The sequence below is a fragment of the Typopeltis vanoorti genome, chromosome 6 (assembly GCF_054136105.1).
Source record: "Typopeltis vanoorti isolate ZY-2024b chromosome 6, IOZ_Tvanoo_1.0, whole genome shotgun sequence".
In the NCBI taxonomy this organism is placed as follows: domain Eukaryota; kingdom Metazoa; phylum Arthropoda; class Arachnida; order Uropygi; family Thelyphonidae; genus Typopeltis; species Typopeltis vanoorti.
The window spans coordinates 82,608,089-82,635,770 of NC_143554.1; the positions used below are offsets into that span (position 1 = coordinate 82,608,089).

Sequence of the window (27,682 nt, forward strand, 5' to 3'; positions counted from 1 at the left end):
GGGAGAAGTTTGCCAATAAATGAAATCCATAATTTGAAATTAGCAAATTATTCAAAAATGAAGGAAGTATGAGTGAAGATTTAATTGATGTGCATTTGCCGATCATACCTATATTCCTTTTAATTGTCGATTGTGCTATAAAATATAAATAGTTTACAACTATGCATTCGTATTCGTTTTATTTTCTTGCCATTAACACCATCTAGGATGAATATCGTCTGTAGTTTGAAAGCTATGGGTTCGAATCTAGTGTAAGATGTGAGCAATATTTATACAAACTTTTCAACTTAATACGAGTCATTCTGATATGAATATAGCAGTTTTTTACCACCGGAAAAACTGAGGTCTTTCTTCCCACAGAACAGGGATGGGTTGTTTGAAGTAAAGGCCAAAATATCTAAGGCTATGGAGTTCTGTTTTTTTCTGTGCGTTTCTAGCCGGTTTGCGAGATGAAAATCCCTTTCATCTCCGTATTAGTTTGGCTAACTCATCTTCAGTTGAAAAAATCCTTACAAAGGATATCCAGATCTTAGACAGGAATTGAGTCCAGATCTTTCCAATCAAAGGGCACCTTTGATACCGACTGAGTTACGAAGGCGCTGGTAAAAAATAAAATAAAAATGTCGTTGTAGACACGAATGAAAAAGAGATAGTATCCTTAAAAGTATGAAATTTAACGAAGCCAAAAGTACTTACTAACTGGATATCTAGGATTGCATTTGACATAACTACAAATAAAACCATCCTGTATTGCACTTACACTACAAAAAAAAACTTTCTGAATATATATTTATAAGTCTGTTTTTTTTATTATTTATTTTTTTTTACAATTACTCGTTTCTTTTCTTTAGAATGGTTTAGTTTTTTTTATATGTCCAGGAAAAAGCGAAAAAATTAAAGTGAACTTATATCTGTCATGTGGAACGTAGAAATTGTCTTGGACCCTGAAATATTTAACACTTTAACAGATATTGATTTTTATCCTTAGAGCAGTGAATAATGTGCTGCTAAAACCAAAAACTTCGTCAGTTTAAGCAGACAACGTCATGACTGATAAGTGCAATTGCCCTGCGTGGAAATTGTTAACACTAATGTAACATGTAATATATGCTGTTGAGTATAATATATTCTGGTTTATCACTTTCACTGTTTTGTAGTATATTGGTTGAAACAGGCTTTCATTGATTAAATTGTATTTTTCATTTCAGTTTATTTCTGTTTGAGGTGAATCTTTCATATGTAGTAGTTATGAATATAATTTTTAAATGTACATGAATTTATAAAATTAAAAGCATGCATCGTAATTATATTCATAACTATATATTTCCCCAAACTCAAAGAATGCGAGTTTTAGTTCATAATTATATCAAAATGTATTGGTATTGTGCTAATACACTATTCATATTTTCACACAGAGTCATCTCCCTGGCCAGCGAAGTCATTCCATGTACCAGCCACCTCCTAGCGTATACGATGACGATCCTGGAATTATGTCAGAGGTGGAAACCTCCGCTACAGGATTTCGAAGATCTAGTAAAGCCCGCTCCAGTTTGCCTATTGTTCGCACTCCCTCCAAGACCCAGGAACGCCCTCTTGGTAAGTGTCACTTGACGTAATTTGAATCGTGTTATTTTAAGAATAATGTTATTGTACTCCATTAAGAAAGTCTGAATTGTAATTTCTCTGCCATTTTTTATGTGGCTAACTTATTTAAATTTATTTCGGTAATTATGAAGATAAACTAACGAGAGATGTTTCAATACTGTACATGGAAGGTTCGTTGATAATTTTTGAGTCTTCTATCGAAATTGAATTAACATTTAAAATGATAATTTGAGGATAATCCATATAAGAAGTTTTTTTAAAAAAAAAACTAAATTTTACCACACCGTAACAATAGTACATGGATCATCTTCCTTATTGATATGCAATTAAACTATGAAATCGTGATTAAAAAAAGAAATTGTGATAATTATTGGAAATGAAGAATGAAGAAGTGTAAACAAACGTATAGTTTTTTTAATATATGAATCACATCCACGAAAGGTTGTAAACCTGTTGTGTCTTTTCATTTACCGCAGATGGTCTAAACATTCCGAAAAAAAGTGTTCGAGACCAAACTTTTTACATTTTTCAAGCAATTTCAGGCTTCTAATCAGCAGGGTAACGTTTTTACAACGATTTACAAACATCTGCTTAACCGTAAGTTAATTTTCATGACTAAAAGATCTACAGAAGGAAGATTATTATAAGTTCGATTCTAGTAGCTAACCAGATTTTTTTTTCTGATTTCTTTCATCCGATTTATTCTAAACTCATCGATCTCAAGTAGAGACAAAGTATTTTTCCTCCCTCAAGTTAAATAAATACGAGTTAGCAAAATTGTGTTTCGACTAGCTACGAAATGCTGCAATCATTAAATGTAGAGACTGGTTGCTTACCAATTTCCAAAAAATTAGAGGTGAAACAGTACCACCTGCTCCCGCTGGGAATGATAATACGATAGAGAGAGATTTATTTAACTGTATACCTGTGACTGTAAGGTCTAGTGTTTTTGGTCTCGTGGTTTTAAAGTGAACCAGTAATCGTATATTTTTGTACACATTTCAGTGCAGATTTTGCATGCATATTATAATAAAAGCATATATTTTAGCGCAAATTAAGAGATACTTATCCTGAACAATGCCTACATTTTAAAATATTCAAAATTTGGAATTCTTCCTGGCTCGGAATCATAGTATAGAATATATCTTTTAAAAAAATTTAAGAAATATAGGATATTTCTTAAATATTCTTAAATATTTAAGAATATTTCTTAAAATAAATATTAAAAGTTTGGGTAATTTTTAATATTTATTAAAAGTCACTCAAAGAAACTCCTGGTTAATTTTTTTATATATTCTGATATAAAGGGGATAAAAAATCCCTTTTGAGATAAGGTTTTGATGCACTTAAATGTAAATTTAAAAATCATCATTTCAAAAAAAATAATTGACGGGCTAATCAATCAAAAACTATAAGGTTTGGATAATCTTTGAGATTGCTGAAAGAAAAAAGAATTTTTCTCTCAGTCACATATCTCTCTCTCTCTCTCTCTCTTTTGTGATATCCCTATATTTTCACCTCCATAGAGTTAAAAGTACTCAAAGCAGGCTTGAGATGCACGCAGACAAATTTTAACAACAGTTAATTAGATCAGCTGTCTTGTTCAGAATCACTAGCGAATTTTTCATTATCGCAAGTTTGCCGAAATAATGTTATCAACATCTGTTGGCGTTGGTTCTGGGTATCGGTAATAAAAGTGAAATTAAAAATATATATAAATAAATATAAAAATGAGAAACGACAAAAGAAAGAACAGAAATTAAATCAGAATAAAATGTTTAAAGGAACTCAAAAAAATCAATTCAACAAGTACCAAGAGGGGAGAGAGCTTACAAAAATTAGATTAAAAATAAACTCGATGGAAATAAAAAAAAAATAAATAAAAAAAAGCTTCAAAGAATGCATTTGAAACACAGAGTACAAGATGTATAGGTAAGCATGCGCATATTGGATAATGGGAGTAGTAAACTAGACGAAGAAAGATTCCGAGACTAATTTACATCCTCAAACGTACGGTGGGCCTCCCTTGTAGCCATGTCTGTGGTTATCTGATGACCGTTAAACTACCCCATTTTCATGGCTGAATATTACCGAAGAAAATTTTACTCTCTGGCAACCATCAATTTTTCGTCGTAAATCTCTCGTTCTCAAAGCTTACCGTTGTAAAAGCCTTCATTTCATCTCGCTTATTGCTTCTTTCAAAGATTAAATGCACACGGGCGGTATTACGGCAGCCACTTCTATATTCTTAATCGAGTAGGCTGCTCGTAATGAGGGAGTAGTGGTAAAAGTCTGTTTGACTCATCTTTCTAAGGGCAACTTGAGTAAATACTCCCAGCTGTTGTTACTTGAGAAAACGAAAAGTGAATTGTAGTTAATCGTTGTTATTAATTTATTATTGATATTGTTAATTTGCAGTAACTCCAAAGGAATAAGTGTAATATTTTATTCTGGTTTATTAGTATCCATTAATCTTCTTGACTGAAATGCATAACGAAGTAAATTCGTATATTTAGTATTTTTCTGGCATTGGAGTAAGTTCCCATCCTTTTTGTCCGAGTGATTGGCGTATCTGCTCTTTAGTCAACAGGCTGTCGGTTCGAACCCTCGGTGGTTATTGGTGTTTTGTAAATGTCTTTAAGTGACAGATGAAATTCATCGTCCGACGTGAGACCACCGTCCCACTTATTGGAGGCCTAAAATGACTTAAAAAGTTCCACTTTGGTCTCCAAAGCAGGATTTCGGGATTGGCAATAGCTTTGGTTGTGGGATTCATATAAAAGGTGGAGACTATCGTTGAATTTTATGGAGATGAAGTTGTATAATCATAGGCGATTTTTTTTTGTCCCACATTCAACTGTAACGTCCACTCTCCTGTCAGTTTCTTGATTTACTTCGAACTTTATCCAAGCATTTTAACAGCCATAATAAATATTGGTTTTACTTTGCGTAAAGCTTAGCAATATAAGGGAAAAAATAAGTAATTGATCTTAAAATACGTAAGAATTGTTAAAATATGTTTCATGAAAATATTCTTTTTTTGATATGAATTACTTATTTGTGACATTGAGCTACAAACATTTCATAAACAAAAACGCAATATTTGATTTAATAAATTGTGAAATGGAAATGCGTGCGCCCGTATTTCCATTTGATCAATGTGCAGAGTTGACTCGAGATATTTCAGCACCTCCATGAAAATTTCTGTTTTGCTGTCCAAGATGTTTTTGTCTAGTGTCTAGTCGTGCCCAATCGCGCATAAATTATGCTATTTAAGAAATGATTTTAGTAATTTCTAATTAACTTTATATTACCTGATATTGTTTACGGAATGATGAACAATTTATTTAAAAATTTGACAAAAAATATGAAATTACACAATGACTGCAAAAAATAGTTTGAGTAATCTAAGAAGTATAGTGGAGTTTTAATATTTTAAAAGACAACTAAAGGAATAATGTCGCTATCGGGAATCGGGGTTGTCAGAATAGTTCATTATCGAAAATTTCATGATAAAGTTTGCATAAACACCTGCTTATAATAAGGCTTTTATTATTTGATACAATAATGTCACTTATTCTTTTGACTTCCGTTTATAAACAATTTATTTTGCTGTTTATTAATAAATAAGGATTTTGTCTTGCATTCTTCTTGAATAAAAATCAGTCATTGATTTTATGAAAATGTCAATTGTAAAATCTTAAACATTTATACTTATATTTATTTTTGATAAGAAATATTAAGATTTTAGAAGAAATTGATATTTTTAAAAATTAGTTTAGTATTGGGTGCCTGTGTAGTCCTGTGAAATGACGTTTGCATCCATATGGCTAGGCCATCCGAAGAAACATCCTGTAGGTTCGTTTCTAGTCGTCGACGAGAGAAATGTTTCCTGAGTCGTTTGAACTCTTCCCGACTAAATCTTTCACCTTGAATTAAAAAAAAAAACGTAGAACTTACACTATTGTAGATAACAGTACTATAGTGTTAGTTTTACGGACGCTTTTTTTTGTTTAAACGAAATGTTTAATATTACAAAAAAAAAAAAGGAACAAAATTGGTGATATTTAGCACTCCGCCAAGTAATTGCAGCTTTTATAAACTCAACTCAACCCATTCTGATTACTGATATTACTAATGTTAAATAAGTTTTAGTGAGTTGTAATTTAAAGAAATTCCTTTCACTTGCAATTACAGTTATTATGAAGTTAATATAATTCCTAGCATAGTAGCACTAGAAAGAGATTCCTTGTCCAAAAATTGATTATATATAATTAATCTCACGTAATTTCTTTTATAAAATGTAATTGTGAACGAAATTGGCTTCCTAGAAAGTCTCGGCCTAAGAGTCTGATTAAATGATTGAACCGACCCTGTCCTCTGCGATTCTATTACATCAGATGCTGTGTTCGGAGGCACGGTCAATGTCTGATGAAATAAAACTCATGATGATTTGGATGAAAGAAACAAAATCAATTTAGGAGTACTGGAAATGAAATATAAGTTGTTCATTTCAAGCAGTTAATGAAACAAGTGAACTATCTCCAGATTACCAAGGCAACCATTCTCACTATTAATGCTGGTATCGCTAAATGAACTTGGGATCATTTTTTTCACATGATTTCAGAAGAAAAAACAAATTCACCACAGACAAAATGTTACCATGCTGTATAACAAATCGCAATAAATATATTACATAGATATATAATCCGATTAATATGATTGCGGGAAAAATAAGACTTAAAATGATGATGTTCACCAGAAATACAAAGTCAGATATACTGAATATTAATTAGCGTTAGATCTTATATTTTTATGCTAGTTAGAATATTAAATTCATAACGGTTTTAGAAACATAACACACACACAAATTTTAGCAATATGTCCCCGAAATTTTAGGTCCTTGTCCACAGTCACTCTCGGATCTTTCATCTTCTCTACCTTCTCTAAGATATATCCACCAATTTTATACTCTGCACCCTTTGCTTCCCCAATTTTAAAACCTCACACTTTGCCACATTCAGCTGATAATCCCCCTCACCGATTCAGCCAGTACATTCAAGTCCTTTTGTAAAGCCACGGCATCCGCTCTACTCTTCATAGTTCTTCCCAACTTTGCATCATTCCAACTAAATATCATTATTCAGATCTCTTCAAATACCATTAACACACAAAGTACACAGAAATGGCTTGTAAATGTTTGCCTCTACTAACACATGGTACTAATGTAATATAGGATTAGAATGTTTTCTGGGTTTTCATTTTATAAGGGAAATCTAGGCAGTGACGATCGTAACTACAAAATCCCAAAGAAAGTTTGGGTGATAAAGTAAAGTTCTTTAGGGGACAGAGAGGGGGGGGAGTTTATTTTGTCAATCATAATGTGATTTTGTTGTTGACTTCAATGTACTGTGGCTTGTCTGCAATGTCCAATTACACGGTCAGATGCCCTGAATGATTGCAGATGTCAGTGAGAGCATCGAGACCACATCCCGTATCAATTACGACAACGTATCCACTACGGAAAACATAATACAGATCGGTGTAGTGAACGATGAAGAATGGGATCAGCAATGTGAAATAAGGGTAAAGTCGAAAACGAGGGAAATTCCAAATCCGTGTAGATAGAAATGCGAGTATTATAACTCATCGCAATTTTCGATTTTCTTGGTAATGAAATTCATTTTAATCGGATATAAACTTTTAATGTAGAAAAATGCCGAAAATTATTTTGGATGGAAGTCTTCTACCAAATAAAATGAAGTCTACGTTGAACTTATCGTGGATTTCATTTGATTCAGTTTTATTTTCTTGAATAAAATGAAATCCACAATACATTCAATGTAGATTTCATTTTATTACAACGGAGAAGAATTAAAAAAAAAAAAAAAAAAAAAAAACAGTGAAAGATATTTTCACCAAAGTATATTTCAGGTTTTTTAAACCTAAAGTGCATTACACATTCCTTTTTTAATATCTAGACCTAAATATTAAAAGTACAGCCCGAAATGAACAACATACTTTTTTGCATTATTTAAAAAACATTCCACTACCAGTGTACAGAAATATCACTGCGTGACATGAACGTGTCTAAAACTCATTTCCCTATAATAAGAGAGAGGGAGATCCATTAATTTTTGTGTTGCGCTTCTTGCTTGTTCTTTTTATCACCTGCGGCTGTAGAAGATACGCGCGTTTGTCGATATTTAATTGGGTGCGAGGCTACGAGAAGAGAAGGAAAGTAACAATGAAAGGGAATAATGAAACCAAGTGGAGATGTGTAACACGAAATACGTGTTCTTCTCTCCTGCAACGCCTGTTTAGTTAAAGATTCTTGTTGGGGCCCTGGAGCATTAGATTTATTATATGTTGCAGACGGTTTCGTTCTTGCTTCTTTCCTATCTTCTTTAGTGGGTAATGTGAACGGTTAGAAGCAAATAAAGTAATAAAAAAGAGAACTTATTGCTCATTAATTGGTTAGGCGATGCAGTGAAAGGCTTATTGCTATTGGATACACACGTATGACGTGTTTTAGTCTTGAATAATTTCTCGCGTCTAAGAGAAGTTTATATAAAAAGAAGAAAAAAAAAGAGTGAAAACCATTGATATTTTTCAGGATCAAAGACTTTATCATAATGGCATTAAGTCATTTTAACTAAATCGTGCAGTATCATATGATAATTTTTATTGTACTGTACTTTGATTTTTGCATCAACACACTCGCTGTTACGACAAAAAATCTAATTTAGACCTATTAAAGTATATACAGGGTGTTCGGGATAAATTTGACATATTTATAATTAATTATATTTTTCCGTAAGTTACATGTATTAACACACACTTCTCTTCATTTAAAAGTTTGGACCCTTCTTCATTCATATACAAGATGTCAGAAAGGATGGATAGCTGGAACCCACCTGAATAATGGAAGAGAATAACTTGTATCATGATGATTCGTGCCCGCCATCAAAATAAGGATATTACGACTGCTGCCCAATGCTCCCTGAATACAGTAAAAACAATCAGGCATGAACTAGAGACTTGCAATGGTGACTACGAGGATGTAGCAAGAAGAAAGATCCCTAGCAGACGATCTGATTGCGTTCGTACAGCAGAATTCCTCGCAAATCTGCAGGAACAGGTGTTGAAGAACCCTAGCATTGGAATTCGGGCTTTGTTCGTGGAGTTGCTAACTGTAGTCAAGCCCTGGATAACAAGGGTAGCCAATGGTAGGCCGTATGTATGGCAGCAGGATTCGGCCCCTTGCCACACCTCTGGGAAAAGTCAAAAATGGTTGTCTGAAAATTTCTACGACTTCACCAGTCCAAATGTTTGGCCTCCAAACTCCCCAGACCTTAACCCCATGGATTATTTTGTATGGGGCGCAGTTGAAAAAGACACCAATCGCACTTCCAGTAATACAAAAGCCCAGTTAATGGATAAAATTAAAACAGTTTTTGCGGCCCTTCCCAGGGAGACTGTAGCATCAGCTTGTTCGAGGTTCCGAAGCAGAATTGAAGCTGTGATCGATGCTAATGGTGGTTATTTTGAGTAAATCTTGTTGATAGTATTGTAATTAACTCTGCCTGTAATGTTTTTTTGTCAATTCATTAAATTTAATAGATACAAAGAAGATTTTCTTTTTCCTTACGAAACTGTCAAATTTATCCCGAACACCCTGTAATTCATTAGTGGTTGTTTTTTTTTTGTTTAACGTAAAAAAATATTAAGCGCGTTGAAAAATTCAGTTATAAATTACCGTATGGAAATGATCTGACAAAATCATATAAAGCTGTTTCTTAATCGCATTCTTGCATAGCGACAGCCTTCGTTAGCCGTGGTTTAATAAAATTTAAAATAATTTCTTGATAATTTTAACTTGAATATTTAAATTATTAAATTTCATCAAAATCGGTTCATCCATATTCAAGCGATTTCTTTTCATATAATCAGTGGATAGGCATGACGAATGAAATAGATGCTTTGGTTGCAAATGCGCCTAAAAATGATCCAGTTTAAACCAAAATTAAGACCACTTAACATTTTATTAAATAATACCAAAAGAAAAATGTATCAATCCATAAATGACAAAATTTTGTAATATCTGTCGAGACAAAGTGAAGTTATTATGTACATACATTTGTATGCATGCGTGTAAAAGCCGAAAACTGGATAAAATGTTAGCTTTATATGCGGGTAAGTTATTGCAATGGGTTAAAAATTTGGACAGATTAGTATCTAATCATGCCGTAAACACCGATCATAAACATTTAAATTAAACATTGAAATCAATACCTTAAAAAGTGATCTGCTCGCTATATTTCAGTGAGGTCAGTGGAATACAAGCTTCTGAACTTAAATGAAACATAATCCTATCGTATAGGATATTTCATAATATCGTATTATGTATCGTATATTATCCTAACGTAACAGCGACCACACTTCATCTCTCTTCACCACTGATAATATCCATATTTTCAGGCGAGATCAGACTCTTAGACTGACTTACACCTCTAGCCTCTCTTAGCATATCCATAGTCTTCCTCTGCTTAAATAAATATAAAACTGGATGTCTTTTCCTTCATTACTTTGTTATTTTATAAATCCTCCCTAAATCCATCCTAGCTTAGAATATTCTCATGTATCGGATGAGGCTAAAAATAAAAAAAAAACACCTCTAAAATACTAAATGGTGTCCAAAAGAAGGTGATCCAGTTAATTAATGATCCTTCTATAAACTATAACGCTCCCTTTTCTCCAAGAACGTTTTGCAATTTATTGACCACCCCTTTTAATGTGCATATGAATCTGCACATGGCAAGCGAACATTAGTGTCTAAATATATAGCTTGCTGTCATCTCAGTGCCGATTTATTCACTTTGTTGATTCATCATTTGTTTTTCGAAAGTGCATCATTACTACGTAGTAAGGTGTGATTTCACTGCAATCCATCAACATCGAAATATGAACTCAACCCGCTTTCATTATTACTCATATGCACTCTCTGTTAGAGCTATCAATACTGGTGTAACTTATTGCACTGGCAACAAACGTGTTAGATTGTATAAATCACTCTAATTAGCAGCTTAATTAGCTGCTTAATTTAGTCAAGACAGCTTGCGTGTAGCAGTGAATGCTGGGAAATCAAAGGAGAAATAATAGATGGAAACAGTTTTTATTAAAAACTAATTTATGTGATTTTATTCATTTTTTCTTCCTGTGCGGGAAATCTAATGAATGAAATAGACAAATTAAACTTCTGAAATAGACATTTCTCTTATCATTTTATTGGCTGTTATCTTTGCAACAGATAGTTAGCTGCATACCGGAGTTGTTTTGAATCATTCTTGCGAAGGTTATCGCTAATGACTTGCTACTCTTATGTAAGTACTTCTTAGAAAGCATTTACCAGCCTATCGATGACACTCGAGATAGTTCTTGTAGGATGAAAAAAAAATCTTCTTTATTTGTAACGTTGCGTTCTAACATTTGCTGTTAATGGTTGATGTAAACACGCCCGTTATCGCTAATGGTTTGTTTAAAGCATTATTTTATGTTGACTACATAAGCGTCAATTATCTTTCACAGGGAGCCATTAACCTAACAATTGTTAATATATATATTTTTAAATAAGAATTCTGCAAATATTTTAAGCGATACGAAAGGTCTGAAATCTCTCTTAATTTTTATTTGCCAGTGAATGTTTGTATGCCTGAGTGTATAATTAATCTATTCCTTATAGTCCTTATAAGGACTGGCTTAAAGGGGCGAAGCAAGAATGCTTTTTCATCTTCCCCGTTATCTGTAGAGAATAGTGTAGGGATAAGGTGTTATTGAGCTATTAAAGCTCTGATCATGGCAGGAGGATAACAGCAATAGCCGAGCCTCAGTTAGAACTCCATTGGCTACAGCATTGCCATCCATTACCCTCCAAGGATATTAATCACCGCATCTCACGGTCGATTCAAACAGCCTACCAAATTAATCTATTCTATCAACTGTCAACTTTACTGACATAAGGGCTGAAGCAAAAGCTTTTCATATTCCCGGCTATCTTGAGAGAAACTGTGAGTGGAGAAAGTTTGAGCCAATTGCTCGCCCTGAATGGGCTAGGAGATTAGTCCTCAGTGTTGAAGTTTAGGATGACTTTAGGTCTTTTATGTTTGCAATAATCCATTGCGTCATAATCTGCAACCAGTTGGATCAGTTTGTTAGTGTACACAGATGCTTTTGAGAAGAATTTGATTGCTATAGTCTGCATGAAAGTTTAAATATAGGGGATATCTGTGTCCCGATGCAACTGGACAGTTCGGATGAACCATGGAGCGCCCAGGATCATTCTGAGACATTTATTCTGGATACGTTGTAATTTGAGAATATTAGAATTTGAGGTATGACTCCAGGCCGGTGAAGCATAGGTGAGTATTGGACGAACCACCAGTTTGTATATGAGAAGTTTGATTCTGGCGCTCAGCTTACTGTTTCTGTTAATTAGCGGATAGAGCTGGGCTATGGATTTTGATGTGTGTGTGTGTGTGTGTGTGTGTGTGTACAGAGAGTCTTGATATGGGAGCTGAAAGTCAATTTTCTGTCCAGTGTTACACCAAGATATTTGATCTCAGTTTTCCACGGAATTTTAGTGTTGAAAAGGAGAATATCTTCTTTAGGAAGCACTGATCTTCTAGAGAATAGGACGGCTACGCTCTTCAGAGGATTCACTTGGAGTCGCCATTTGGAGAAATATTGTTCGATTAACAGTAGGTTTTCTTGCAGTTTCTTGATGGCTAGGTGAGGCTTTAAAGATCTGGCTAATATTGCTGTATCGTCAGCGTATAGGGCATTAATTGAAGTAATGGGTTGTGTGGTTGTATACCATACAAGTATAAAGAGACATTATGGTTTGCTATACAGTTTGTATAGCAAACCATAATGCCAAACCTTGTCAAATGCAGTGGCTATGTCAAGGAAAACAGCCCTAGTGCATTGACACCAGTTAAAACCCGTGATGATGTGTTCCACCAATGTGTATTTGCTGCGTGGTGCTGTGCGACTGTCGGAAACCAAACTGCTCCTCAGGCAGGATATTTAAACGGAGTACTGAATCTTGAAGTCTGGTAAGAATTACCTTCTCAGCAATTTTGCCGAAATTAGAGATGAGGCTGATTGGTCTGTAATTTTGAGGCAATCTGGGATCTTTTCCAGGTTTATGGATCGATATTATGTCCGCCAGTTTCCAGTAGGAAGGGAAATGTTTGTAGTGAAAGATGGAATTAATTATATTTGTCAGATGGACAATAGCTCTACGTGGTAGAAGCTTTGTTAGAGATACCATCGGCTCCAGGAGCCTTTTTGTTCTTGAACTTCGTAATAACAGCATATATTTCAGCAGGTGAAGTGGGTGCAATTTGAGTGGAATATGTAAGAGCAGAATTGAGTGAATATCTGACATTACGGTGGATCTTGTATATATGGTTAAAATCGAGATGATCGTATGCAGATTTACATTGTTTTTCAAGATGATTTGCTATTGCTTCAGCTTTATCAGCATCCGTGTGGATGGAACCCGAATCTGTTTGGAGGGGGGGGGGGGTATTTCTGTTTTTAATTTTCGGATGAGATTCCATATGGAGTGGTTATCAGTAGAGATGGAGGTCAGTTTTTCTTCCCCGAGTTGAGTTCTATGGGCTGCAAGGGCATCTCTCACTGCAGAGTTGAACCTGTTCAAGATCCGTTTGTCTTGCGGCACCCTGGTGTTGTGATATCTTTTTCTTGCCTTATTTTTTTCTCTAATCAGATTCATAATATCTTCTGGCAAGTTGTTGGACTTGCGGGTAGTAACTGCTGCACAGGCTGCTTTAATCTGTTCTGTTAAATTTTTAACAGCTATTTCAATTTCCTGTTTTGATTTAATGATGGAAACAGGACCAATATATTTTGGAAGTACCTTGGAGAGCCTTTCCCAAGGAGTGAATGAGTGAGGGGAGGGGAGGGGAGATAATTTTTCAAGGTTTCCCATTTTTAATCGTATTGGGTTATGGTCTGATGAAAGATCGTTAATCGTCATTAAATTGTATTGGAGTCTGATGTGCTGCAATATGGCTATGTCCAACACATCAGCCCGACCATAAGTGTTGTGATAGTGGGATCAGCGGGACCTATTACAAGAAGGTTGTTGAAACCAGCATAGTTATGTAGTATCTGTCCATTTTTGTTGGTGGAACGGCTATTCCAGGTTGAATGCTTGGCATTTAAATCACCTGCCACAATGATAGGCTCTCCGGTATCGAATATGGCGTTCAAATCCGAGAACAGTAATGAATTATGTGGAGGGTGATATGCTGCAAAGATTTTTAGTTTGCCGACAGAACTCGTGAGAATCTCAATGCCGATGATCTCGAGGTTGGTGGTAGGAGGGATGTTTATGGAGTGATGAGAGATGAAATTTTTAATGAAAATTGCCGTGCCTCCTCCTCTGTGGGAAAGTCTATCAGCTCTGTACAGTTGGTATCCACAAATTTTGGGGTTGTTTGAATGTCTTAAGTGCGTCTCATTTAGTAAAAGGACATCTGGCTGATGTCTTTGGACGAAATTTTGAAGTTCTAAAATTTTACTCCTCAGGCCGTTCGCGTTCCACGCAATGATCTCTAGAGATTCTGGTTTTACGTTGTTACTGTTCATTAGTGAGCGCTCAAATAATAGCTTGTGTGTCCATTAGAAATCTGTTAGTAGAACTTTGTGAAGGGTTGGATCTTCTAAAATCCAACAGCATATTTGCCACGGAAGAGGTAATGATAGCTGTCACATTTGGATGTGATGTTGGCTGTTCCAGGGATGTCTGTTTAGGGCGAGTTACATCCGCATACGTCCTAGACTGTTGTTTCTGAGTTCTTTTAGAGGCCTCAGATTTCAGCAGGTGGACTTCTGATCCTTTATATTGAACTATATGAGGCTGTGAAGTAGTCTCTGATGTAGGTGTGCTAAGAGAGGAAGAGTATGTTCCTTCTTCTGATTTCTATTTCTTGGATTGTACGCGCATCCTCGGTAGTTGGCAGCGTGAGGACCGCCACAGTTAGCACATTTAGCCGGGGTGGATTTTGGCTTAGAGCATGTATTTGTTGGGTGGCTGACCCCACATTTTAAGCATTTAAATTCGGCCTTACATATTTTCTGGGCGTGACCAAACTTCTGACATCTATGGTATTGCCCTGTTGAAGCCCTTTTTCTTAATGGTTCCATAGTGATTTTCAGTCCACATATGGACGTCAGATCATATATGTGCTTGTAGGTTTGACTGATCTCTACTAACACTAGTGGCATTGGAGTCCTATCTCTCCTCGTCATTCTGCTGACCTTTACGGGTGGTAAATCTTTCTGGTGTAGATCTGCAGTGATTTCCTCTATGGAAACATCTTAAGATACACCTCTAATCACTACCTCGAGGTTTTTTCTGATCCCGGTGAAAAAGTGTGGTACTGAATACCTCTGGTATTCAGTTCAGAGGTTAACCGTCGATAATCCATCACTGTCCTGGATTGGATTTTAATACCGTCTGTGACATTTTTTGCTTGGCTGTATGATATCTGTACGTTGTACATCGTAGTCCTTAGGGACATCCATTTATTCTTTTCACGCAGAATAATTGGGGGTATCTTTTCCTTTGAGGAGATAAGAGAGAGCCATCTTCTTCGATTTCATCCATATTTGGTGGTTCAGAGGCTGCAGTTTTGCGCTTTTTGCGAGCGCGAACCTCCTGAAAATCTGTGTGGTCAGTAAGGGTATTAACCTCAGCAGTTATTGCTATTTAGCTAGCGCTGTCTTGAGGAAGTTCTAAGAGTTGAGAGTCATCTGTATCAACTTCTTTTATTTCATGAACTACAACCTTTCCTGGCCATTTTGTGTGAAGCAGATTTCCTATGTGTTTAAAAATTGCCAGAAGCTGTTTAAAATTAAGTTCTTCGTACGGTGCATCCATGGTTAGACCCAAGTCTTGTTCTGTAGAGCAGGACATGACTATCCCTTTCCACAATAATAATAATAATAATAATAATAATAATAATAATAATAGACAGTTTCTAATGAAGTAAATGAAGCAGTGAAACAATGGCGATACTAATGGCAGTAGGTCTAGAGTATCGCCGTTGTTTTGAAATTTGTTGACTTACCTACTTTGCTGATTCTTTGGACCTCTTGAAAAATAAACCGATTGATTATAGTAGTAAAACTATTTACTATTTACTACCAGTAAATTTACTAGTCAAAATTCCTTGAATCACATTTTATATCAACTATCAAAATCTCGTACGTCAGACATCATCGCTATAATCTTCCCATCCTCAACAACCAAGATCAAATTAATCTATTCCTTATCCTTATAAGGAATAGATTAATTTGATCTTGGTTGTTTGAGGATTCGACGACTGAGAGTTTTATTATAATATTATGATACTGAGCACGTAAAGGTGTATGCTTTCTTTTTAGAATTTCAGAAACAAAAATTAACTACTTTAAAATTTTGAATTATTTCTTTTAAATAAAATATAAGTTACATTATTATTTCAATAATAAAATAATATAAATGCATTGTTACATCTTATAAATGTAGTATGTATGATGTCATTCGGTATTAAGTCATCAAATAGATTTTTTTTTACAAAGAGATCAGTAAGTTAGAGCACATTATCGAGATTTTTAAAAAGTAATTTTATTTAATACTAATAAATATTTTTAAATGATAACATTCGATATTAAATATCTTTTAATGTCGAAAGCACAAATTTATATACTTACGATATGAAAAAATAAAATAAAAAAGACTTCAATTATTTCATAATGAAAGAAATCTTTATATGGACTGTTTTGAATTGAAGGTGAGTTAGCTTATCTCATACTGCTTTAGCAAGGTTTATTTATTTATTATTCCGTATACTAGCAAATCTCCCAGGGAACGTCTGCAATTAACAATAAAAATACTATTGATAGCCGGTAGATGACTTAATATGTGGATGATGGCTCATGCAGTGTACTATTGTGTGGGGGTTGTGGTGTGGAGTGCTCTACGGCGATGAGTTCTTGGACTCCATTGAGGTGCGGATAATAATAACTTTTATATTAATTTGCTGTTGCGTCTGAAAGTTGAAATGTTCATATTTAAATGCATGCCAGTCTGCGTGACACCAGCGGGAGTATCTGCTTTCAAATAAAAGGCAGTAGATTCGAATTCCACATAGGTATGATGATAACAAATCTTTAGATAGTAGATATTTGAGGAATGACGTCAGTGTCAGAGCTACTGTTTCTCGCAAAGCCATCAGTACTCCCGGAACTTCATTAGGGCTCCTCTGCACTTTTCGTACGGCTGACAGATAAGTTTTCGCAGCCTGCCCACTGCATTTTGTGCAAGATAGTTCCTTCATTTCTTTTATTGGACGCCTGAAATGCCATGCAAAGTGTTCCGTCTTAGGAAAGCATTCTTGAAATACCTAATGAATAGTTATGGACGGGATTGTCACATTAATAATATATAAACATGATATATGTTATTTTATATAAAATAGAATATATTTGCTTATACTTTATTATATCGAATGCCTTACTTAAAGGTTACGTTAATTTTATAAAGTGTGTAATCTACTGAGGGTAATTAAAAAAAAAGAAAGAAAGAAAAAAAGATGACACAACCCTCTTATAAAACATTACATTAGTTTCATAAGATCTATTTGTAGAATTCCTTGGCCAGCAGAACTAAAAATCTCTTGAATGTGTTGATCACGTGCCAGAATAAACTAGGATACCCCGTTCCCTTGAAAAAGGAACGAAGTTAAGTAGGTCATGGATGAAGAGAGGGCATTCCCATCTCTTGTTCAGACGTGTTTTTAAAGTCGCAAGAACACGTCTGTATGTATCGTAGATTGCTGGATTACAGTTGCATACTAAACGAAGTCGACGTGAAAAAGCAGGATTCCAATTTCACCTTGACTGAAATATTCTCTGGCAAGTTTCTCTTCCAGTGGCTTCCGGAAGGTGAACTTGGTTTGACCTTCGATTCATGTTAAGGTGGTTTCTGTATGGTTTAAGGGAACGTGTTTATTATTATTGTTGAAAGGGATATTTGCGAATGGGATTTACCATCATCTCGATCTTAGAATCACCTATCCGAACTTGACAAACACTGTCTTGCTGACCGACTGTAGATAAGCAAATATAATTTTTAATATTTTATTATATTTGGTATACGTACCGATGCTCTTGTTATTCTGAGATTGTGGTTGTTTTATTTCTTTAGATATCAGTATTCTAAACAGATTTTATTTAAATAAGCAGGTTTTGATTGATTCGTTCTTTATTTATTCTAAATTCCACCTCATTAAGAGATTGGTATTAAGTTAAATCCTAAACAGTGCTAACTGAAACAGCCTGTTCCGATTTTTCCGAAACGAACATTTTTATTGGAAGGAAGGAAGAAGTTATTACATTAATGTAGGATTATTTAGCAATTCAACTTTGCGATTTTTTTTATCCTACTAAGTATTGACTGCGATATCCACGCTAAATCCGTACTAGCTACCTCCAGAGCACAGTTATAACAAAGACAGGGCATGTGTCCTTTGAAGCAGTAGCGCACTCAGGATTTAATCTTTTTTTTTTGGGGGGGGGGGAGTTGAGTAAACGATTTGAGAATACATACAACGCATCTGCAATGATCGCTAATTCATAAGTAGTATATAAATAGAAGACACGACACAACATAAATTTAAAAAAAAAAAAAGAATTTTAATTAGGGAAAGATTTTTGGAAATTTTTCTGGTGTTTTTCCTTTTTCTTTGGGAGCGAGGACCCTTGGGCCCCCTCTGAGTGCGCCACGGCTTTGAAGACTTGAGTTCGATTCGATTTTTAAATTATTGACTTCAAAATGTATCACATATAGTAACTTTAGAATATGCGCCACAGAGAATTTTTCAGTAAACCTACTAGTAAGCGGGGCTTAACAAAAAATTATATTTTCGTTAAATATAATTTTTGACAATTTTTCGACAATTCACCAGGAACACAAGAAAATGCGAGTTATCATAACTCTTTGCATTTGAACTTAGCATAAATCTTATAACTTCTTTAACTTTAGTTGTTGGTTAATGTTTAATTTGTAACAACAACAACGGTGAAAGGGAAAAAAATGGTGGCGGGGCAAAAGATTGAAATACAAGATGTGGGCTTATCGCGATACCTTGTCGACAAAGGCGGATGATTTGCTGTGATCGTAAGATACCTTAGCAGTTTCCTATAATTTGCTGCCTTGCTCAGTGAACACTGAGGAAGAAAAGGAAAGATAGTAGGCAGCTTGAGTTAGTCGCTTATAGTGACACGCGATAAAGATAATCGATGTAAAATACGCTCAAAACAAGCAGTGTATATTAAACACGGCGTCGCTACCTTCTGACAGAAAATAGTAACTGTGCTCCTAGCTGGCGACAACCAAATAATAGTGAAACTTGCTAGCAATTTTGGAGCATATTTTAAAGTATTATTTCCCCAGAAAAAGATGAGAAAAGTTGAATGTGATCTTGCGGTGAGTTGTCTTTGTGCTGATAAAGATTGTATCATTGTGTTGCTCATCCTGGGGACTAAATTAGCTCTCTCGCTGTGTGTGTGTCTCGTCTATTTTGGCTTTTTTTTTTATTATTATCCTTCAACGTTTATTTATAAAAACAAAACCACCATCTTCATCTCAAACCTCTGTTAAGCAACATTTCTATCCCCATCTCTCTATTCGGGTACACACCAACTGAAATTTATGAAACTTTTGTCACCAGCCGACCTATTTGGTTCATTTCCCATTGATCTTACCGCTTCTTCTCGTGTTGTCATATTGTTACTATTTTTAGCATCGAATTTTGTAGATAGCTCCCTCTGACGAGAACACTTTGAAAGCCTGGTAATCTAGATAAAACAGTAGTTTGTCTGCTCATAACGATGTTTCCTCTTTTTGCTCACGAAAACTGTATTGGGTTTTGCGTGCGGCCGTGGTGTGAGCTATCCAATATCCTGCACTTTGCCGCTATTGGAAAATTGATTGCACATTACACGGAACGTTAGAAACCGAAGAACGTGTCTCAAACGAAGTATTTCGTGATATGGTAACGAAGTTTGGCGTAAAGCCCATTCCAGCTAACTGGTGGTCACGTGGTTGATCTCATAATTGCGCATCTCTGAAAGTCAGAAGAGAATAATGGTGCCTGAAGCCTGTCAGATGTTACTCTTCAAACGGAAAATTTTAAAAAAATGAGAAATACCTTACCTGTCTCAGGATGTTCTTTAGGATGCTTTAAGCCTTTTACTACTTAAAAACAGTCTTCCTTATTATAGATGAAAGAATGTGTGTGAGAGAGAGAGCCGATGGAAGAGCATTTATTACTTTATTTAGAATCATGCCAAAGCATTTTTGGCCATGAGTATATCCTTGTCGTTAATTGCGTATATTGACGGGGGGGGGAGCCAGGGGGAGAAATCTCCCTTTCGAGTTTTCAAAATTCGAGGCACAGAATTAAAGGAGAACCGGCCTACCAGTCCGGAACTCGAGGGGGGGGGCGCCGTAGGCGTCGCGTCAGGGGGGCGGAACCCCCAGTGTGTGTGTGTGTGTGTGTGTGTATATATATATATATATATATATATATATTACTATCATGGAAGATGCCACTTTTTTCCTGTATAACGCTAAATTAGTATATGATCAGATTTTAATATATGAATTTGAGATAGAAGATTTTTACTGTTGGTTCTCTCCCGAAATGCCCAAGGACACTTAAAGGAATAGTGTTGAACAATAGTTTAACTTGCAGAAATAAATAACTGATGCCCATCTTTTTCACAGTTCAAGAAAATGAATATCATGCTCTTGATATTCTACTGGATCAATTTTTGTGATGATGTAGTTCTAATGTTCTAACGTGGATAATAAGTAAGGAATCAAGAAAATGAATTTTGGCATTTGAAAGAACTTGATACAGGAAGATTCTAAGAATAGGATGGGTACAGAAAGTCCCAAATGAAGAGCTCTATCGGAAGATACAACCAAAGGAGAATCTAATGCAAAAGGTTATAAAACGGTTATAAAAAGCTGCAATTATTTGGACACATCCGCAAAATGAGTGAGGACCAGAAGATAAAGAACGTTCATGTTTGGTATTATGGATGGTGTGAACAGAAGAGGTAGACCATACAGAGAATGGATATATGACATAAAGGACTGGTGTGGAATGGGTTTACAGAAACTGCGACACTGTGCACCTGACAAAGAAAGGTGGGAGAAGATGGCGAAGTAGGCATCGGACACCAACGGGCAGTGAGCCCATGGTTCGTGATGATGAGTTCTAATGTTTAATTTTTGGAACATTTCAGAGGTATCTGTGGTATCCACACTTTAAATGACATAAAAATATGTAAACACTTGATTCTTTATCATCACGTATTTCAAAAATTACACTGCACAGTTAAACTTCATTTACGTGAGGAAACGAATTGTGCTACCATCTCTGCGCACTCCTTGCTGCTGGTCTAGGAACTTTAGGGCAGTATTCATACTTGGCAAGAAATGGTAAAATCATTTTGTTAAAAAAAATGTAAAAAAATATATTTCTAAAAAAAAGTATTGAAAAACAGGAATGATTTTCTGTCAAGTGTAGTATGCTATCTAATCAAGCATCGAAAGCTTGCTACGATTGTGTGCAATCCAGATTATAATAAAAATGATAATACACACGTAGTTTTTTTTTATTAGGAAAATAATTATCACTGTAATCAAGGTGTCGCCTAATGTCCCATGAGATCCTAGTATAGGTTAAAACTGGACTAATGAATATTGTCACAATGATTTAGGGCAATGTACAACCCTTAAGAACTGTGTCTTGCGTAAGATAATAGAGCAGTTTGTAGTGAGGTCAGGTGTGCTCAGTATACACAAAACTAGACGTAAAAATAAGTCAGGTGCAGATGTTTTATTTCTATGAAAACAAGAATCTAACCCTTCTTGTTGAATCACTTCCCAACCAGCGGTAAAAAGTTCTATGGTTGTTCGTTTACTTAAAACACTATTCTATTTTATAGAATAGAATAGAAAAGGACAATCCTATATAACATAACATAATATCATGAAATGATAACATTCCCCTTCTCCTTATATTTAGAACGATAACTTACTACAAGAGAAAAGAATTTCAAGATAACCGGGATGGTATCTATCTTCAAGTGATCGTGTCGGCTGTTTTCGTTTTAAGTGCTTGTAGACAGTTGATTAACGATAGACATCTGTTTCCTCTCTCACAACCACTTCACCAATTCTTTGCTCGGACTTATGGTTATTTTGAGTTACCAAGTGCACTACTGCTTTGCCTTGTGAGTCCAAGGTAAAGATCATTTCATCAGTACATTACTCAGAGTTCATTACAACAGACGACGAAGTCTCCGGACGCTGCGATGACTTTTCGTTACCGTAAATAGTACCTGAGTATCTTTTTCATTATTGATTTCCAACGAGCGGACTCTCGGAAAACCCACTGTGTTTATTGTCACTATTTTTCTGAAATAAGTATCCGTGGATTATACATAAGAGGAAGTCATGGTTGTTTCTTTTCCATTCCCCTTTCATTTCTGCAAGTAAATCAATGTTTCCGATAATAAATAGTACAGTCTCTGAAAGCCAAACTAGAATCTTTCCTGGATCGTGGAAGCGTATAAAAATCACTACGTACTCAAACAATAGTGTGGAATCGTTTATATAAGTATAAAGGGGAAAAAATGCACAACCGCAGTTGTAATTTCGAGTTCAATCTTGTATCTGCTTCGATTCGTACGCAGTGCCATACTGAGCAAACCCGTACTAAATTAAATGGGCTTTTTTGTTTATCGATTTTTGATATTTTTTATAATAACCTTAGTTTTTACCATAAACATAACCATATTTGTAGAAACCCCCTTGAGGCATCCTATTGATTCCACTGTTTTATGTAAAACGTCTCTATGGTAAAATAAGTTATATTCTCTTCTCTAAGTAATCAGTGCCGTTGCTCCCCATTGATTTGGCTCACTTATTCAATATACGGCTGGCGTGATAACCGGATATTACAAGCAAGCAACTCAATAAATGTTCTCTTCAAGAACCACTTTAAATTTCTACCCGAGGCTTATAAAATATAATAATATCACGTGCACTAAACAAATCGTTTATTTTAGCCATATATTTAGATCTTCACATTCGAATAAAACACACTACTACTACACACACACACACACAGAGAGAGAGAGAAAGATTGCACCATACCTGTGAATCCATTTTCGTCTAAGTTAAATTACAAGAGCTAATTGGTTTTCTGATGTATTACAAATACAGGAATGTATTTTGTATACACTGATTTATGACACTTTAGTTTTATATTAATTTAGTTTTTTTATTAATTTTTTTTTCTTAAAATTTCATTATTTTCAATACTGTAATGAGAAATTTCAGATGTTTCATTTTTAATTGCTTACCTCTCGCTTCGAATTTTATTTACTTTTTATTATATAATCACAAAAACTGATATTAAAACCATTTGAAACATACGCTCCCTGGTGTACGTATCTTGCTATACCGAGGTCATTAGCAATATTTTAATCCTGTGGGTAATTAGTAACTACCAATCTTAATTACTATCTATAAAAGTGCTTCTCGTGTAACAGCTCGTAGAAAAATGTCAAAAAATGTAAATCCATGTTAGATTATTAAGCTGGATAATCGTATACAAGCAAATTTACTTGTTTTCATACTTTTTTTAAAGTGTATTTTACAAAATGGGTATATGCTTATTAACATAGTGCATTTATCCTGGCGCATGTAACAGCTTTCTGATTGGCCAGCTTTAATGAAATTTGATATTTGAAGTCTAGACTAATATGTATTGATTAATCTCGGGTTTGGATTTCAGTTGAGCCACTGCAAGTGACAAACTTAATCAGAATGATTCGAAATAATACGCAGATGTTATAAATCACAAATAAACTATGTGCTGCAAAAAAAAAGTCCCCAAATTAGTTTTTCCAAGTCCTTGAAAGAAAGAAACGTTGTTTAAATTCGAAATTCTTCAAGAATTTATCCTTTATTAATTATTACCGAATAATAGCAAGAAAGTGTGTTTAATTATATTGTAAATTAAAGCATTTATTAATGATTTTTGATGGCAATCGTTTTCTCTGAAAAACTGAGTGAATTTTGTATTCAGTATTATTATTATTTTTTTTCCCGTTCTTAGGTAGATATCTAAAAATGTGAATGTCCATTTAATTTTTTAAATATCAAGTCAAAAATGAAAACTAAAATATATTTATGTGCAGATTTTTGAGTTAGGTTAAAATTACCTGACATATGATATTTGGGAGCTTCCGTAGTTTAATCGGCTTTTACGGTGTCCTTTATTTGGAAACACCTGGATTCGAATCAAGTCTGCAACACGAAGAACGCTTCTTAGATCTTTTCGGTGAAAGATGAATTAGCCAGTGTCTCAAACGGAAGTAGAAGTCGCACTTACAGGCCAGGAAACTGTTAAAATTCTATAGCTAATTTTACCTGTCATGCGATAATTAATTTTGTATTAAAATACCTATCGATCTGTGATGAAAACATTCATACATTTGTAATGCAAGGCATTTATTATTTTTTTTATTAATGATACTATTTTTTGTTACCTTTTCGCTTCTGACACTTATGTCTTGAATCACTTTTATGGAAAAAAAATACAAAAAATTTCTTCTCTGTCATTATAAACAAATATAGAACATTCATTATCATGAAAACTCTCAATTAAAAAAAAAAAAACTCGTAGGTCTCCACATAGTAAATGGAACACTATACAGATTAATATATAGTCTATACAGTATCTAAGTTGTAAGTCAGCAGTTAGAATTATAGGAAATACCAGATGGTTTGATGTAAAAACAGGTGTAGGACAAGGGCACTCCAATTTTCTCTCCAGGCTGTGCGCGTGCACAAAGTTTTTTTTTTTTTTAAAGTGTACACACACACACACCTGTAACTGTGCCCACAATATTTTTGCATTCAGAATTTCTAATTTACAGTCAATACGTTTTGAACGTAGGGTTATTATAAAAAGTAATTACAATAAATCGTAAATGTCACTTATTCTGTTTAGTAATTTCTCCAATGTCTCCACACCAGTAATACTCTCATCCATTCCAACTTAACACACTTTTAATTATTTACTTCTAGCATGAGCCGTGTGGGAGAATTGACGCTGACGTCAGTCAGTTGTAGAGCCATATCTGTTTAGAGAGTCTACTGTCTGGAACGTATAGCTACTTGACCTTGTGTAAATGTCGATGGCTTTTTGTAGCTACACGGATTTAATTGAATTAATTTAGTGCTCGCAGTTTTACAGGTTATAACTCTATGAGAAAATGGCAACAGTAATGTGAGAATGGTTACATTAGCGCATTGAGTTTGAAACTGGAAACTTGTGCACATTATCTTTGCTCTTTTTTATCATCTATGTGAATCGCATTATGAAAGAAAATGGCTTTAAATCTGAGATCACAAATCAACTCTGCTTTTTGCAGATGACGTTATCACTGTTAAATCAATCGATTACATATCTCCAGGGTTGTTCTTTAACTAAATTCAATAACGGCTGTAACAAACTTAGTATTAAATTAAAATCACAGTAAAAAAGGCAATGATAATGAAAATGGCAAAAACATAGAAAATATCAACAGCATCCTGAATAGAGAACCTATAGAGGAAGGGTTAGCAAAACAAGTTTTTTTTTTTCTTCTCCCCATGATGGCAGGAAAAAGACCCGGAGGAAGACCAAGATACGAGTATAGGTGGATTGATACAGTAAAAAGCGCCTTACTTTTTGTTTTGATACAGTAAGAAGACAGAAATGTAAGATATGAGAATATTGGAGTGCTGATAAGTGATAGACTAATTTGGAGGAAAATTGTTGACAGGAGATTAATAATAATAACTTAGTCGTCCAGCGCTGTCACACTATCGTATAAACAGGACGCATATCACAAAGTTGATAATGATGATGAATGAGGTCTACGTTAGTAGCTTTCTGAATTCTGATTGGTTCCGAAACATTGTCGGATGACTGATCCAGAGATGTCACATGATACTGGATGAACTCAGTAAACAATCGAAAAACATTTGTGTTGGAATCAATATAAAGAAATATTTTGGGGAAATAAATACTTCCTTCTTAACTTTCCAAGTTTTAATATCCTCTATTAACTAGTAATATTCTGCATATCCATCACCGGCCAAGAAATAAGCTAATTCACTCTGTCCGCTGGGATCTATTTTATGTTGCAGTGCCGCGATTAACTGGTTACCTCATGGTTCGGCTGAGCGCTCTTTAACGATAAAATGATGCGTGGCGTATCCTATCCTCTCGCTAGTCTTGTTCCATAACGACAAAACCGGCATTTGTAATTACTAGTATTCTCAACAGATGATAAGTAAGATAAACAAACAAAAAACTGTTTACGATATGAAACGGAATCGGCATTACATAGAAATGACTATTCACTGAAACTACCCCTTCTGATTTTGTTTTAACATGTCAACTAAAAAGTCTTTTTCATGCGATATATATATATCACCTTGCGTGCAGCAGTTTCCATGTTTGTGTTTACATTTTCTCTATTGTATAAGAAAATATATAAATAAATAACGTAATTACCAGCATTGGAGGAGTACTATCGAATAGTGATTCGTGTTTATAAGTGAGCATTTGTGGTTATAATAGAAATAAGAACGTAGTTTGTGATAGAATTTTCCTGCACAAAGTGCTGAAACTTTGACGATACCTTAATAGAGCTAGATTACTGAACTGAAGATGGCCTAATGGTTTATCGTTTCTTTAAAAGAATGTATTTCTGCAAGATCTCTGGAGTTTTTCTTCAAAATCACCAAAGTTTGGTCATTTGATTCAATGAAAAATTCATGAGGTTGTAAGTTTCGAGAGGTTCTTGCAGTTTTTTTTTAATGGACTTTGAGTGAGATAACGTTTTAAATATTATAAACATGAACTGAAGGTTCCAAGTGTCAGTTCTGATTCTGAATTATGAGAATGGATCGGTAATAGTCGAAACACATGAATTTACAAACATTTCATTGATTCCTTGAAGCGAGCATAATGGAAAAAAATGTGTTCCTTCCCTAATATGGTAACAGATTGTTTGGAAGGTATAAAAATATTAGAAGATCCTTCATAATAATCTAGCAGTAGAGAAACAGACTCAAGGTCTTTAGTGTTTTTCTTTGGAATAATTTTTATAAGTACGGATTCGAATTACTCAAAATATAGGCTGACCTTTGTACTGTATAGTGACATAATTCATCATCACAGTAGTTGAACCCATAAGCTATGTTACGGGTTTTTTGGGGTTTTTTTTCCTCAGAAAATCCGTAAAACCCATTAGATTCGCTTTGTTCCTCTTTCTGTTTGTATGCATACACATCGTCGATCTAAATGTACGATTTTCAATGAGATTTTATTTGGGATCTCTACTAAAGTTTGTGTAATCATCTGCATTTTAAATTAGACCGTTTTAGTGGCAAAATTAACCTAAACAATTAAAAAAATTATGTTCTGCAAAATGCAGTAAATAAACTCTTTTTAGTACATAAGCCAAGAACGATTCTTAGATAAGAAATAGTCTTACTGTACAAGAATTCTTTTTGAGAAAGCACATTTTTATAATTACCTCGGATATTTTCCTTAATTTGTTGGATTATACGTAGATGTGGTTTATTTATTATCACTTTGTAACATAATTTTGATATATTTCCTATTCAGTCATTTTCATACATTGAAATTAAGTAGTATGGCAAATCTTCAAGAATTCTTCCAATTAGATTTATGCTGTTATTTCGTTGATAATTGTCTGTAATAACGTAACTTAAGTGCACACTACCAATTTTAAATAAGGAAAACTAGTTTTCAATTTGCTAGCTTATTAAGAAATGCAACGATTAAAAATTTTTCCGCGTTAATTAGTGTGTCACTATGAAACTAGTGTAAGCGCT

The 27,682-nt window shown here is 34.6% G+C and overlaps 1 protein-coding gene across 1 annotated transcript in view; it reads left to right on the plus strand.

Annotated features, from left to right (window-relative positions):
- LOC150105640 (coiled-coil domain-containing protein CG32809-like) overlaps positions 1 to 27,682 on the plus strand; it is a 774,652-nt gene that overhangs the window by 267,192 nt on the left and 479,778 nt on the right. Inside the window, exon 4 of the mRNA XM_090394279.1 lies at positions 1,416 to 1,596. Coding sequence (XP_090250405.1) covers positions 1,416 to 1,596 — 181 coding nt within the window. The remainder of the gene's footprint in view (positions 1 to 1,415; positions 1,597 to 27,682) is intronic.